Consider the following 15,945-nt stretch of genomic DNA (forward strand, 5'->3'; position numbering starts at 1 on the left):
TGCCGCTCAGCCTATTGCCGGCCGAGTTGGCACTTCGCTGCGGCCGGTCATTGGCCGAGCGCAGTATGACTCGCCGACCATCGGCAACCAGAAAGTGGTAGAGACTTGAGCCGGTTACCGGAGGCCCCGGGGGACCGAAGGAAGGTATGTACATCTTTATTTTTTATTCCGGCAGTAGGGAGGACAATTTTTATATTCTGGAGTTCTCCTTTAAGAAGTCTGGCATGCTTGGTGACTACCCTGAAGGGCAGATATTAGTTAAGATTTATCTGCTACAAAAAATCTTAATCCATTGTTGACATCATGGTGCAAATGTATCTAAAAAAAAAAAAATAATTCTCCTTCTTATAGGTGGGAGACAGAGATGATTCTAACTTGTACATCAGTATGAAGCTGAAGGCTGCTGCAGAGGTAATGGGGAATACCACTTATTATTTGCCTAATATTTCAATGAATGGATTGTACTACATTATTGTGCTTTTATAGAGATGTTTTATACTGTACTTATTTACTGTATACATGGTGGTCTGCAGCTCTCCTTCTTCTGGAGTGGAATTGCAAGGCCGTGTTCACACAACAGACTTTCTCAGCCGAAATAATTGACACGTTAATTCATTTTAGTGGAATACGCACGGAAATGCATTGCCATCTATGAAGATAGCGCATTTCCGTGTGCTCCTAGTGCCATGACTTGCGGAACATTTCCAAGTGTTTTCCAACGGGACAGTCCGCAAAATTTCTGATGTGAACTCCTAGCCAAAGACTTGGGTCATAGTGGGAGGTAGAAAGCTACAGGTTGCAGATTACAGCAGTTTAGAAAGCGGTTACTAGAGATGAGCGAACTTACAGTAAATTCGATTCGTCACGAACTTCTCGGCTCGGCAGTTGATGACTTATCCTGCGTAAATTAGTTCAGCTTTCTGGTGCTCCGGAGGGCTGGAAAAGGTGGATACAGTCCTAGGAAAGAGTCTACTAGGACTGTATCCACCTTTTCCAGCCCACCGGTGCACCGGAAAGCTGAACTAATTTATGCAGGAAAAGTCATCAACTACCGAGCCGAGAAGTTCGTGACGCATCGAATTTACTGTAAGTTCGCTCATCTCTAGCTGTTACCTCTAGATGATGTTCCCAGGTAAAGCTTATGTACCGGTCCCTAGCGGCATTGAGAAAAGCAGGCTCTTCTTCACCACTATCTCTGGTTTTCTGTACAATCTCCTACACCAGCGGTCTTCAAACTGTGGCCCTCCAGATGTTACAAAACTACAATTCCCAGCATGCCCGGACATGCTGGAAGTTGTAGTTTTGCAACATCTGGAGGGCCACAGTTTGAAGACCGCTGTCCTACACACTGCTGTATTCATGTCCTGTTATAAAATAAGCATGCTTGTCTATTATAATTAGAGATGAGCGAACTTACAGTAAATTCGATTCGTCACGAACTTCTCAACTCGGCAGTTGATGACTTTTCCTGCTTAAATTAGTTCAGCTTTCAGGTGGGCTGGAAAAGGTGGATACAGTCCTAGGAGACTCTTTCCTAGGAATGTATCCACATTTTCCAGCCCACCGGAGCACTGGAAAGCTGAACTAATTTATGCAGGATAGGTCATCAACCGCCGAGCTGAGAAGTTCATGACGAATCAAATTTACTGTAAGTTCGCTCATCTCTAATTATAATTCTCAAGCCAGCTAGGAAGGTAAACATTTTATCACCAAGGGATTCTGACTGATCAACATGTTGGAAAACATCCAGATATTTTCTTTCCCAGGTCTGCTTTGCACAAGAGGTTTATGTACTTATGTTTTGTCTGTGGCACCAAGGTCCACTGCAAAATGACAAAATAACAGTGTCTTCTTACAAGATGCAATAAACATGACAATAAAAAGTGTATTTATTACATTCACACATAGTGATCAAGGGTGAGAAGGTCTGAAGTGAGCCGAGGCATGTATCTGTTATGTGATCTGTCACCTTAAGGGTCTATCCACATGTACAGTATTCTGTACAGATTTGATGCGCATGATTTCAAGCTTTCTTCAGTTTGCATTAAAATCTGCAGCAGAAAATCCTGCGCATCTAATCTGCACAGAATACTGTACGTGTGAATTAGAGATGAGCGAACTTGCAGTAAATTCGATTCGTCACAAACTTCTCGGCTCGGCAGTTGATGACTTATCCTGCATAAATTAGTTCAGCTTTCAGGTGCTCCCGTGGGCTGGAAAAGGTGGATACTGTCCTATGAGACTCTTTCCTAGGAATGTATCCACCTTTTCCAGCCCACCGGAGCACCTGAAGGCTGAACTAATTTACGCAGGATAAGTCATCAACTGCCGAGCCGAGAAGTTTGTGACGAATCAAATTTACTGGAAGTTCGCTCATCACTAGTGTGAATAGACCCTAAAGCTAGGTTTCCACACAGGTTTTTTTTTTTTTTTTTTTTTTTCTGGCTTTTTGTTTTCGAAAGCTGTTTTTGAGCCAAAGCCAGAAGTGGATCCAGAGAATCCTTCTTTTTTTTATTTTATTTTTTCTCATTCTTTATGGATCCACTTATACCTTTGGCACAAATACTACAATACAGTTTTTCAAAAAAGTGGAAATCCAACCCCTTAAAGGAGTACTCCGGTGCACACTTTTTTCATGTTATCCCGTCCGGGCTGCAAAATAAAAGAAAACGCACTTTATCTTACCTACCAACAAGCCCCCGGAGCTCCGGTACAGGTGTTCGGTCCCCCGGCTGTATTCTTATTACTTCCTGTTAGCCCGGCACGTCACACGGAGCTTCAGCCTATCACTGGCCGCAGCGATGTCCCGCCTCGGCCAGTGATAGGCTGAAGCTCCGTGTGACGTCCCGGGCTAACAGGAAGTAAGAAGAATACAGCCCGGGGACCGAACACCTGTACCGGAGCTCCGGGGGCTCGTTGGCAGGTAAGATAAAGTGCGTTTTCTTTTATTTTGCAGCCTGGACGGGATAACATGGAAAAAAGTGTGCACCGGAGTACTCCTTTAAGGACGCAGGTTTTTAAATTTTTATTTTTTTTTTCCCCCTCATCCCCCTTTTAAAAATCATAACGCTTTAAATTTTGCACCAAAAATTTCATATTATGGCTTATTTTGTGCGCCACAAATTCTACTTTGCAGTGACATTAGTCATTTTACCAAAATATCCACGGCGAAGTGGGGAAAAAAATCATTGTGCGACAAAATTGAAGAAAAAATTAAATTTTGTAACTTTTGGGGACTTCCAATTCCACGCAGTGCATTTTTTTTTTTTTGTTAAAAATTACATCTTATCTTTATTCTGTAGGTTCATACGGTTAAAATGATACCCTACTTATAAAGGTTTGATATTGTATTACTTCTAAAAAAAAAAAAAATCATAACTACATGCAGGAAAATCATACATTTAAAATTGTAATCTTCTGACCCCTATAACTTTATTTTTCTACGTACGGGCCGGTATGAGGGCTAATTTTTTGCGCCGTGATCTGAAGTTTTTAGCGGTACCATTTATGTATTGATCTGACTTTTTGATTGATTTTTATTCATTTTTTTTTTTCAGGATATAAAAAGTGACCAAAAATACGCTATTTTGGACTTTGTTTTTTTTTTGCGCGTACGACATTGACATGGGGTTTAATTAACCATAAATTTTTATAGTTCGGACATATCCGGACGCGGCAATACCATATATGTTTTTATTTACACAGTTTTTTCTTTTCAATGGGGAAAAGGGGGTGATTCTTCTAATTGGGAAGGTGTTAAATGATCTTTACTTCTTTTATATTTATGTATTTTTGCAGTGTTATAGCTGCCAACCCCCCCCCCCTAGTGGCTATTACACTGCACACACTGATCTGCTACACAGATCATTGCCATGCATTGACATGGCAAAGATCAGTGTTATCGGCGGTCGATTGCTCAAGCCTGGATTTCAGGCTTGGAGCAATCATTTGCCGATCGGAGGCAGGTAGGGGGACCGCTGAGCTGGATGTCGCGATTTCACCGCGATGGTCCCAATCAGCTCGACTGAGCTGCTGGGAAGCTTTCACTTTTTAATTTTAGGGTCCCGGCTTTCTTTCACTGCCGGGACCGACTCAGTATGACGCGGAGTCACAGCTTGGGATATCGCACTTATGCCCTATTGTGTGAATACGTGTCTTAACTTGGCATACCCCTTTTAAAGGGAACTCGTCATGAGTTTCTACCATACATAACGCATCACATATTATATTATACAAAATTCTCCTCACCATCCCTGGAGATATTTCTGCCCGTAGGGATGGTGAGGATATGAATTCTGTAAGTCTTCCCCCAAGTGTTTCTGGGGTGTTTTCTCCATACGGCCTGTGATGCACTTTGCACAAGTAGCACAGGACTTGCAGTAGTTGTCTGTTAGTGGTGTAATTCCTGGTGCTGTGTAGTACTTATGAATTAGGGCATGCATGAGAGTTTTTGACAAGTGGGCAGCTCCATGTGCCCACTGCACCACTGCTGGGTACACACGTCTTGGTGAGCAGGGCTTCCTGTTATTTTCAAATAGGCCATTCCTATTCAACACAGCTCCTTTGTTTCCATATGTCCTTTTCTTCAGGGCTCTCTGCCTCTTGTAGTTCTTTCAACTGGGATTTGTCTACTGGTAGGGTCTGTAGGGCCAATGTCTGGGTGTCCTCCACTCTGCGGCCAAACAAGCGGCCAGAAACTCGCAGGAAGTGAAAAGCAGAGTCTGCTAGGTGGTTGCCCTTTGCTTCCCTAGAGTTCATTCGTCCATGGGCCTTCACCTTCAGAACTGCCACTTGAGATCCATCAGATCCTTGATGGCCATGCTGTGTTTTACTGGTGTTCCTGCTGCTGTCAAGAAGCCTCTGGTTTTCCACAGTAATCCAAAATTATGGCTGACGCGAAACGCATTAGCTGAATTGGTGTACATATTCTTAGTTTGGCCTTCTGCCAATTTGTATGCCATGACGAGGGCTTGAAGTTCAGCTTCCTGTGCATAGACATTAGGAGGTAGGGCCTCCGCTTCTTAGGATTGTATCTTTCGTCGTGACAGCATATCCTGTATGGTATTTAACATGCTCGTCTGCAAATCTCGAGCCATCCACAAAGATGGTGAGGTCTGGATTGGGCAGTGGAGTTTCACTTACAGATGGCAAGTGTGTTGTTTCCATCTTTTTATCAGCTCAAAACAATCATGGGAGTGGTTACCCCCTTAGGAAGTGGAAGCAGGGTGGAGGGGTTAAGAACATTGTATCTTAGGAGGGTGACCTTGTCATGTATCAGGAGTGAGTACTGTAGTCTGTCTTGCTGTGGAGAGATGTTTTGGCTGAGTCTGGTTAAGAATTGCAGAGATTTCATGAGGAGCCAGAAGAATGAGCTCATGACCAAGAACTAGGTCAGACGTTTTGTCCAGGAGTTCCTTTGCAGCAAAGACAGCTCTAAGGCATAACTGGCCTCCTCTGGCCACAGCATAAAGTCTGCAATAGTAATATCAAATAGGTCTTGTCCTGCTGCCATGAGACTGGGCTAGGACACCAGTGGCATGTCCCTGTTCCGAGACAGAGCTTGAAGGGTTTGTCATAGTCTTGCAGGCCAAGTGCAGGTGCTGAGTAGATGGCATCCTTGAGTTTCAAAAAGTTGGAGATGGCCTCCTCAGATGTCAAAGGGATCCGTCTTCAAAGCATAGTAGAGAGGCGTCTGGGAGCCATGACAAACAGTAGATCAGTCCAAGGAAGGCATGTAAAGCCTTGGGTCTTGCTGGTACAGGGATATCCTGTATGGCTTGAATTCTGTCTTGAGTAAGGTGTCTGGTGCCTTGAGATGCAGTGGCCAAGGAACATAACTGAGGTGGAACATTACTGAAGTTTGCTTTGCAGCCTTGGTCAGCTAGGTAACCAGAGACCTTCAGAATGTTTTTCTGAAAATGGGAGGTCCTCGGCACATAAAAGATCATCCACGTGGCTAAGAAGTACCACAGATGGGTTCTGTTCTTGCCAGGTGGATAGGATGAGTCATGGCTTAAGCAAACTGGCTGGGTGAATTTTGAGCTCCTTTGTACATGACAGTCCCCCCAAGTGTTCTGCTCTCCTTCATGGGTGAAGGCGATTTAACCCCTTAAGGACTGAGCCCTTTTTAGCAATTCTGACCACCGTCACTTTAAGCATTAATAACTAAGATGCTTTTACCGATTATTCTGAGATTATTTTTTTTCGTGACATATTCTACTTTATTTTGGTGGTAAATTTTCGTTGTTACTTGCATCCTTTCTTGGTGAAAAATCCGGTCCCCGTCTGAGACCCCCCCCCCCCATATGTCGTCGATCGCAGGAAATCGCATGTCAATTCAGACATGCGATTTTCTGCTATTTCCGGGCCGATCGGGTCTCTGGTGACCCGATCGCCAGGAAAATAGGGATGATCGGAGCTGATCGACCCGATCATCCTGAGGGATAGGAGCGAGGTTGCAGTGCTGCGATCTCCTACTATCCACTGCCATTAATCAGGGGGGGAGGTGGCAGTAAAGCGATATTTACAGCTGCCATTCTAGTGGTTGCCAAACTGCAACTCCCAGCATGCCCAGGCAGCCAAAGGCTGTCTGGGCATTCTGGGAGTTGTAGTTTGGAAACATCTGGAGGGTCACAGTTTGGAGACCACTATTACAGTGGCGCCCAAACAGTAGCCCTCCAGATGTTGCAAAACTACAACTCTCAGCATGCCTAGACTGACCAAGCATGCTGGGAGTTGTAGTTCTGTCTCTTCAGATTTTGCAATTTTCATGAAAATTGCTGCTATATTTGAAGCCCTCTAATTTTTTCAAAAAGTAAAAATATGTCCATTTTATGATGCCAACGTAAAGTAGACATATTGTATATTTGAGTCAATATATAATTTTTTTGGAATATCCATTTTCCATACAAGCAGAGAGCTTCAAAGTTAGAAAAATGCAAAATTTTCATGACATTTTGGGATTTTTTTACCAAGAAAGGATTCAAGTAGCGACGAAAATTTACCACTAAAATAAAGTAGAATATGTCTCGAAAAAACAATGTCAGAATCGGAATAATCCGTAAAAGCAACTTGGTTATTAATGCTTAAAGTGACAGTGGTCAGAATTGCAAAAAAAGGCTCAGTCCTTAAGGTGAAAAAGGGCCCAGTCCTTAAGGGGTTAAACTACTGGCGTCCTGCCAAATTCACTAATATCTTCTGTCACAGACTAACTGGAGTTATTAGCTTTCTCCGGAACTCAATCTCTGACTGTTCTTCTGGCTGGAATCCCATTCACACAGTTATGACAGGGAGGGTCACAAATGTTTTATAGGCAGAGGAATTTCTCGTGTTATACTTTCCTGTATACATGCTTGTTCAAGACACTCCTTACTGTAGTGGCTTGTTTGAGCTACTGGTGTCCAGCACCTACCCACTAATACTCTTATAGAAATATCTGTAGCAGCAGTTATTAGTGTCCTCTTATTCAATCTCCGAGACCCAGCCCTCATCTCGAAAACACACACGCAACAGATGTCACTGACATGTTCAGCAAAACGACTCCAAGAACTTTTACCTGTCTTATGTGTTGGGCGCAGAATACTGGCTAGGTTACAACAAGAAATGTGTCCTACTGTACTTTTAGAGTTGATCATACTCGTCTGTATCCGGTTGGTCTGGCTTAATGCCTGGTCTCTCGCGACTGCCTTCCGGGACTAGTACTCGGAGTCCCTAACTGGGCGCCAACTGAAATGGAACTCTCCTTCAGGACCTAGTGGATATCTGTTCCCGCCCAAATCAATTACTATTTGATGCATGCATCGACGTGAATAACACACTGACATGTTGTTCAGTACAGAAATTCTTCTTTTTTCTTAAAGCATTTCACAGGGGTTTACATAGACTTCAGAATTAACACAAATTACCACCCACATTATCAGTGACGTGTGTGTGTGTGTTTTTGATACGTGTACATAGATTTTTTTATTTTTATTTTTGTCTTGTCATGCGCAAGTTTGGCTTGTTTTTTGCTTCTAAGCACTAGGCAATTATTAACCTTGTTCTTCTCCCCAAATATCCAAATGTCATTTTGACATTACTTTATCTCTCTGCAAACAGTTCAATCTTGATTGTCATACTGCACTGGGGGAAAGGGGATTTTGGTCAGGTCAGCTAGTATTGAGCAACAGAACTAAGCAGATGTAAAATATGAAATTGTATACCAATTAAAATTATTATTTTATTAAATCATTACTATATAAAATGATATTTAATAACATTTTACTTCCACATTGCTCTCTTGCAGATTGGTATTAATGCCAGCCATGTCAAGCTGCCAAGGACTGCAACAGAAGCAGAGGTAACAGGTTCTAACCAGCTCTTCTAACTTTTCATAGTGGAGGAGAGATGATGGGTTATTCCAGCAAATAGTGTGCTCTAGAAGATCAGCTGTCCTCAACTGTTGAGAAACTACCATTCCTACATTGCGGCTTTTGGAACATACTGGGTGTTCTGGTTTTGCACCGTTTAAGCAAATGTTTTCCAACCAAGGTGCCTCCAGATGTTGCGTAACTCACTCCCAGCATGCCTGTAGTTTTTGCAACAGGTGTAGGCACACTGGTTTGGAAAAACTGGGCTTGTCAGATACAAGAACCTTTTTATACACTGCTCAAAAAAAAGGGAACACTAAGAGAACACATCCTAGATCTAAATGAATTAACTAATCATATGAAATACTTTCATCTTTACATAGTTGAATGTGCTGACAACAAAATCGCACAAATTATCAATGGAAATCAAATTTATCAACCCATGGAGGTCTGGATATGGAGTCACACTCAAAATCAAAGTGGAAAACCACACTACAGGCTGATCCAACTTTGATGTAATGTCCTTTTAAAACGAGGCTCAGTAGTGTGTAGGACTAAAGCATCAGCCGACTCCTGGACAATCTGTGGTGCAACATGGTGTTGGTGGATGGAGCGAGACATGATGTCCCAGATGTGTTCAATCTGATTCAGGTCTGGGAAACGGGTAGGCCAGTCCATAGCATCAGTGCCTTCCTCTTACAGGAACTGCTGACACAGTCCAGCCACATGACGTCTAGCATTATCTTGGATTAGGAGGTACCCAGGGCCAACCGCACCAGCATATGGTCTCACAAGGGGTCTGAGGATCTCATCTCGGTACCTAATGGCAGTCAGGCTACCTCTGGCAAGTACATGGAGGGCTGTGCGCCATGCCACACCATTACTTACCCACTGCCAAACCAGTCATGCTGGAGGATGTGGCAGGCAGCAGGACGTTCTCCACGGCATCTCAAGACTCTGTCACGTCTGTCACATGTGCTCAGTGTGAACCTGCTCTCATCTGAAGAGCACAGGGCGCCAGTGGCAAATTTGCCAATCTTGGTGTTCTTTGGCCAAAGATTGGCAAATGCCAAACATCCTGCACGCTGTTGGGCTGTAAGCACAACCCCCACCTGTGGATGTTGGGCCCTCATACCACCCTTATGGAGTCTGTTTCTGACCATATGGGTGGACGCGTGCATATTTGTGGCCTGCTGGAGGTAATTTTGCAGGGCTCTGGCATTGCTCCTCTTTGCACAAAGGCGGAGGTAGCGGTCCTGCTGCTGGGTTGTTGCCCTCCTACGGCCTGCACGTCTCCTGACGTACTGGCCTGTCTCCTGGTAGTGCCTCCATGCTCTGGACACTACGATGACAACACAGCAAATCTTCTTGCCACAGCTAGCATTAATGTGCCATCCTGGATGAGCTGCACTACCTGAGCCACATGTATTGGTTGTATACTCCGTCTCATGGTACCACTAGAGTGAAAGCACCGCCAGCATTCAAAAGAGACCAAAACATCAGCCAGGAAGCATAGGAACTGAAAAGTGCAGATCCACTTCTTTATTGGGGGGGGGTCTTGCTAATTGCCTATAATTTCCACCTGTTGTCTGTTCCATTTGCACAACATTATGTGAAATTGATTGTCAATCAGTGTTGCTTCCTGAGTGGACAGTGTGATTTCACAAAGTGTGACTGACTTGGAGTTACATTGTGTTGTTTAAGTGTTCCCTTTTATTTTTTATTTTTTGAGCAGTGTATGTTGTACATCTTGGCAGAACATTAACCTTTTCAATATACTTAATAAGAAAATGTTATTTCCTTTTCCTCTTCTGTCTCCACGACAGCACCCATGAGAGATTAACTCCTCCTTCTGACTGGGACAGGAAAAAAACACTGAGGAAGGGTTGCGAAATTTAACCCTTTTTTTTTTTCCCTGTCAGGGAAGGAGCTGAGACGTGTGGGGGACTAGTCTCGTGCGCAAAAAAGGTTCTTACTGGGGACTAGTAGACTCGGGGTTCTGAGGCAGTGCACCCCCCTGTCTCCTTTCTTTCCCAACAGTCCAGTCCGCTCCCGGAGTACGGAGGATGCTGGAACAGGAGCGCTGCACGGAGAGCTGTGCGGGCATTGCGCAAAGCTTCTGGTGGCGTTCTTGCGGCGGTCCCAGCTTCCTTCTGTGCAGCATGGCTTCACTGCCACGCGTGAGCGTTTTCTAGTGATATCACTTCCAGCCGGGAGATTACAGCGTTGTCAGACGCCAGCGTTCCGGGCTGGAATTATATCATTTCCGGCCTTTTCCTATAAAGAGCCCCTCTCCCAGATGGAAGCTGCTCTGCCTGATTTCAGCATTGGACTTTCCCAGGCTGCATCATGAGCTCACCTGCAAAGATTCCAGATCTTCCATTGTTCCTCGGATCCGTGAGTACTGAGGGCCTATGGGTTTGCCCTGGCCTATCTTCATTTGCTTGGTGTTTTATCCTTTCTTGTATTTCAGGGAGACAAGAATTCTGCAGGTTCTTTGGTTAAACCGAAACAAAAATCAAAACCTAAACAATGTATAAGGTGCTACAAAGAGTTGCCTTAATCTGCTTCTAAAGCTTTGTGTAAACTAAAGACTCAAATATGTAAAAAAAAAAAAAAAAAAAAAAAGCGCAACAATGTGCCGTTATTCGGGTGGGGGTATATCGATTTAACTGTGAGTATAGGTATGCTCACCTTCTCGTGTTGCGCTCGGGGCACAACACCACACTTGGCTTTGATCCCTGGTATACCAGGATCATATGGTTCAGGAAGGGCTGCTCGCACTCTGCCGCCTCAAGGAGAAGGATCCCGGGCGTCTGGTTTGCTGTGAAGAAATAGGTAGGATCTCCGAAAAAAGTTGGTGCTTTGGAGCGCTCCTTTCCAGCAGGATGAGTGGGATAACGCGTTTCGAGGGGTCTGACGGAGAGGGGGTCCCACCCCTCGAAACGCGTTATCCTATGTTTGTACTATACCGGATTAAACCTTTTTTTATACCTACCTTCCGATTGTTTGGCTACTAATTCCCCACTCATCCTGCTGGAAAGGAGCGCTCCAAAGCACCAACTTTTTTCGGATCGGAGATCCTACCTATTTCTTCACAGCAAAGCTTTGTGTAAAGCATGTATTGAATCTGTGGTTAAGGATGATTCTCCCACCCTTATGCAAGAAATTAAAACCATGACCCATTTGTAGATGCTTAGCTTTAGCTTTATTTACCCCACTTGCTACCCCGGTGGCATCTACTACTACTGTAAAGAAGGCTAAGACTGTGTCTTTTTCAGATTCTGAAGAAAGTGTATCTCTAGAACTGGAAGGAGTATGTAGAAAAACCTCATGAAGAGGAAGATTCTTCTCTGAAAATTTTTATTTAATTCTGATATTGAATCTTTAGGTCTATCTGTACTATATTAAATCTGGAAGAAGTTTAGGAGACTAAATCTATCCAGGATGAGCTTTTTGGAGGCATAGGAGACAGGAAGTCTTGTACTTTCCCTGTTCATGCTAATTTACATAAAATTATTAAGGATGAATGGACAAAACCAGAAAATGCTTTTATTCCTAAAGGTCTTAAAAAAATTTAATTAATTTAAAAAAAGCGCTACCCCTTTAGTGACTCACTCCACCAATTGATACCTTTTTAGTTGACATCCCGGTTGTTAAAGTAGCAAAACATACCTCTCTGCCTATGGGGATGCTACACAATTAAAAGATCCGATAGATGGAAAGGCAGAGTGTTTGTTGAAAAAAGACCTGGGAGGCTGCTTCATCGTTAAGACCCAGTGTAGCCTCTACTTGTGTGGCCAGAACTCTAGGAGTCTGGTTAGATCAACTGGAATTCCATCTTCAGTCTGACACCCCTAAATAGCAGATTTTGAAATCCTTTCAGTTTTAAACTTTCCTCTTATACTGCTGTTTTTTGTCCAATACCACTAGGCGTGTACTATGGCGAAGATCTTGGTCAGGAGACATGACCTCTACAAGTAAACTCTGCTCCCTTCCTTTCCATTGTAAATTTTCATTTGGTCCAGATCTGGATTCTATATTAGAAAAAACAGCAGACAAGAAAAGAATTGCAATTAGATAAGGTTCAACCCAAAAAATCTCCTTTTTTCGTCTTTTTTTTTTTTTTTTTTTTGTCAGCCAGACCAGTCATCCAGAGGGGGTAAAGGGAAAACAGAACGTTGGTCCTAGAGGAAGTGGGGTAGTGGAAGAAATCTCTTTATTAACCCCGGTCAGTCCTCTTCCAACCCTAAACAGTGATGCCAGGCAAGTAGGGGCAAGGCTTTCTCATTTTGCCCCAGTTTGAGAGTCCCTGATTCCCAATCCCTGGATAGTAGATAATACCCCAGGGCCTTTTGGTTCGAATTGTCATCACCTCAGCCTCCAAGGTATGTGGTTACTCAGAGTTCAAAAAAACAGAAATTGGTTCTTGAGGGTGTTCAGGACCTTCTCAGCCTGGGCGCCATCCAAGAGGTTCCTCTCCTTCAGAGGGACCTAGGTCATTATTTTTCCCTCTTTCTAGTTTCCAAACCAAACGGGAAGTTCCGTCTAATTAGAAATCTGAAACCCTTGAACAAATTTGTGGTTTACAGGAAATTCAAGATGGAAACTGTAAAAATCTGCCATTCAGTTAATAAGGGAAGGGGGCTGTGATGGCGACAATCGATCTACGCGATGCATATCACATTCCCATCCATTCAGATTCCCAAAAATATTTGAGATTTGCCATCCGATGGGGGTCCAGTGTCCGCCACTTTCAGTTTGTTTTTCCATTTGGCCTGTCATCTGCTCCTCGAATTTTCATCAAGGTATTGGCAGAGGTGGTATCCCTTCTCAGAAGTCTATTCTAATTATCCCTTATCTAGACGACATTCTGATAGTGGCGGACTCAGTTCCTCAATTGGAACTTCATTTTACAGAGAACTATTCTTGTTCTCCAGAAGTTGGGTTGGATTCTAAATCTGGAGAAATCAGATCTTATTCCCAGTCAGAGGAAGATATTCCTTGATACCCTCTTGGTTTGGAGAATCCAAACCGCCTTTCTTCTGGATTCCAGGAGGGTAATGCTTTGTGCCCCAATCTCCAGGTTCCTAGCCCTTCATTCTTGTTCAATCAGGACAGCAATGTCCACTCTGAATGCATGATGTCATATGGCACTTTTTCCTTTCCTTCGGTGTTCTTTGTAAATACACTGGTGTGGAGAGGAAAGGGTGGGAATTTAACTTTTTTTTTTTTTTTTTTTTTTTCTCCTGTCCCAATCAGGAAGAGGAGTTAATTCCTTTTCTGGAAGTCTCCATGAGAGATTATCGGTGAGTATAGGAGAGGGCACAGTGCTAGCCCACCCTCACTTACTGGACTTTGTCCATGCCTGTGCTTCAACTTGGACAAAGCCACGATTTCTATAAAAAGGAAATAACATTTTCTTATGAAGTAATTAGAAAGGTTAAAAGGGTACTCCCATGGAACAGCTTTTAGAAAGATGCTTCACAGCAAGCCCCATGGTCATGGGGAACAATAGACTGATGCTGTCCCATTGATATAAATGGAAAAGGTGTCTGAGCTTGCTCTTGTTTGGTGTTGCCTCTTGACTGTACTCTTGTCTGTAATAAGGACACTGCTAGGAGGTGATCTGTACAAAACAGGAAGTCCCATCTTAGATTTAGACCTAGTGGCCGAATGGAAACTGCAAGCTTTCTGGATTATTTTAAAATGGGGAAATTTTAGAAATCGACAAAATTCTATTAAATCAAGAAATATAAAAGCAACAAAAGGTGCTCCCTGTGGAGGATCACACGTGCTGAATGGAAGCAATACGGAGGGGGGCACGATGGCTGCTTGCCCACTCCAGTTGTGTACCAGCATACACAACAATGGTCAGCACGTAGTGAATATCGATATATATTCAGAAACCAGTCGGCAGCCTTCCCCAGTAGCTTAGACCATGGAACTTCAGAGGTACCGGGAATTTACATGCCGCTGATTGGGGCAGACACAATCCAGGTGCATGAGTGTAGGTAAAATTCCTTTAATGACCAGAATTCAACGCGTTTCACTGCGCAAGCGTAACTTCATCAGGCATTTTGCCTGAGGAAGCTGCGCTTGTGCAATGAAACACGTTGAATTCTGGTCATTAAAGGAATTTTACCTACACTCATGCTCCTGGATTGTGTCTGCCCCGATCAGCGCCACCTGAATTCCCGATCCCTCTGAAGTTCCATGGTCTCCCATTGTTTAAACGTTTTGTTAAACATTAAGGTCCTTTTCTGATGACATGTCCATTTAAATAGAGATAGAGAGAGATAGAGAGAGATAGAGAGAGATAGAGAGAGATAGAGATTAAAAAAAAATTCTCTTTTCTTTTAGCTATATATTGAAACTACAACTCCCAGAGCAACCCAGCAGATATAATGGCAATTGTAGTTTAATACTTGGATACTTTATCATGTTTGCTTCTCAGCAATGTAAAGTATATTGGCAATATGATGGCACCCCAGTCTACTGTCCAACATCGACAAATTCCCAAAAAGAGGGGGGGTGGGGGGGAGAATCTTTGCTAGCTTCATTCCCTTCTGTATGAATGACTGGCCCATAGACTGATTATGTGTATCGTAGGTGCTGAGCAGAATAAAGTCCATCAATGAGGATTCAACACTTCATGGGCTGATTGTTCAGCTGCCTCTGGATTCAGATCACAAAATTGACACAGAGAAAGTCACAAACGCTGTGTCGCCTGCCAAGGATGTGGATGGGTGAGTTAGGATGAATGGTGCTGTTTTCTTGAAGGGTACAGCTGTTTTTTACATAAAGGAGTTGTCTTACGAACAGCATAGATCTATAAATGCTGGGGGTCTGACCACCTGGGCCTCCAGTGGCTTCAAGTTAGTCCCCAAGTAATTACAGGGGTAATGCACGTAGCCACATCCCCATTAACAACTATCACTGTCTTCACATAAGAAATCGTGGTTTTCTTGAGAAGCAGTTTTCAGAAATATCCCAAAAACAACATAATTAAGAAAAATATACCTACATTTTTGTGTCTATTGTAACAGTAGTATGAATGTACCCTAGTAGAAGTCTTGTGTTCATTGCATTGTATTGTGTGATTTTATATTGTAGACTGACCAGCATTAATGCAGGAAAGCTGGCTAGGGGAGATATTGGAGATTGCTTCATCCCATGTACACCAAAAGGATGCCTGGAACTCATCCGTCAAACAGGTATTGTGTTTTACAGCGACACTGTTCCCTATCCGCATCTCCGATTTTTAAATTTGTATGTGGGTGCAGCATCAATACTAGTATAGGTTCTTCTATAGTCACACTAACCTTTGATAGGTTACTGCCATAAATTGGAAAATATGTAAGTTTTAAGTATTTGTATAGGCAATGATGGTTTATAGGGCTAGAAATGACCTTCACTACATTGACCCCAGGTAAAACTTAACACCATTAAGTCCTATTTGTGTCTGTAAAGAGAATTGCTTATGAATCCAATAGAAAAAGAAAAATTTCATAATAAAGAGGCTTGCCGAGTAAAGTGCTATAGATACCGTATATGCCGGCGTATAAGACAACTTGGCGTATAAGACGACCCCCAA

The 15,945-nt window shown here is 43.2% G+C and overlaps 1 protein-coding gene across 2 annotated transcripts in view; it reads left to right on the top strand.

Moving 5' to 3' along the window:
- The window catches only part of MTHFD1 (methylenetetrahydrofolate dehydrogenase, cyclohydrolase and formyltetrahydrofolate synthetase 1), a 97,496-nt gene that overhangs the window by 9,518 nt on the left and 72,033 nt on the right, over positions 1-15,945 (top strand). For both annotated transcript variants that reach the window (XM_056545283.1, XM_056545282.1), the window contains exons 3-6: positions 352-411; positions 8,285-8,338; positions 14,961-15,097; positions 15,465-15,565. In XM_056545283.1, the coding sequence (XP_056401258.1) occupies positions 352-411; positions 8,285-8,338; positions 14,961-15,097; positions 15,465-15,565 (352 nt within the window). The remainder of the gene's footprint in view (positions 1-351; positions 412-8,284; positions 8,339-14,960; positions 15,098-15,464; positions 15,566-15,945) is intronic.

This window comes from Hyla sarda, chromosome 11 (genome assembly GCF_029499605.1).
Source record: "Hyla sarda isolate aHylSar1 chromosome 11, aHylSar1.hap1, whole genome shotgun sequence".
NCBI lineage: Eukaryota > Metazoa > Chordata > Amphibia > Anura > Hylidae > Hyla > Hyla sarda.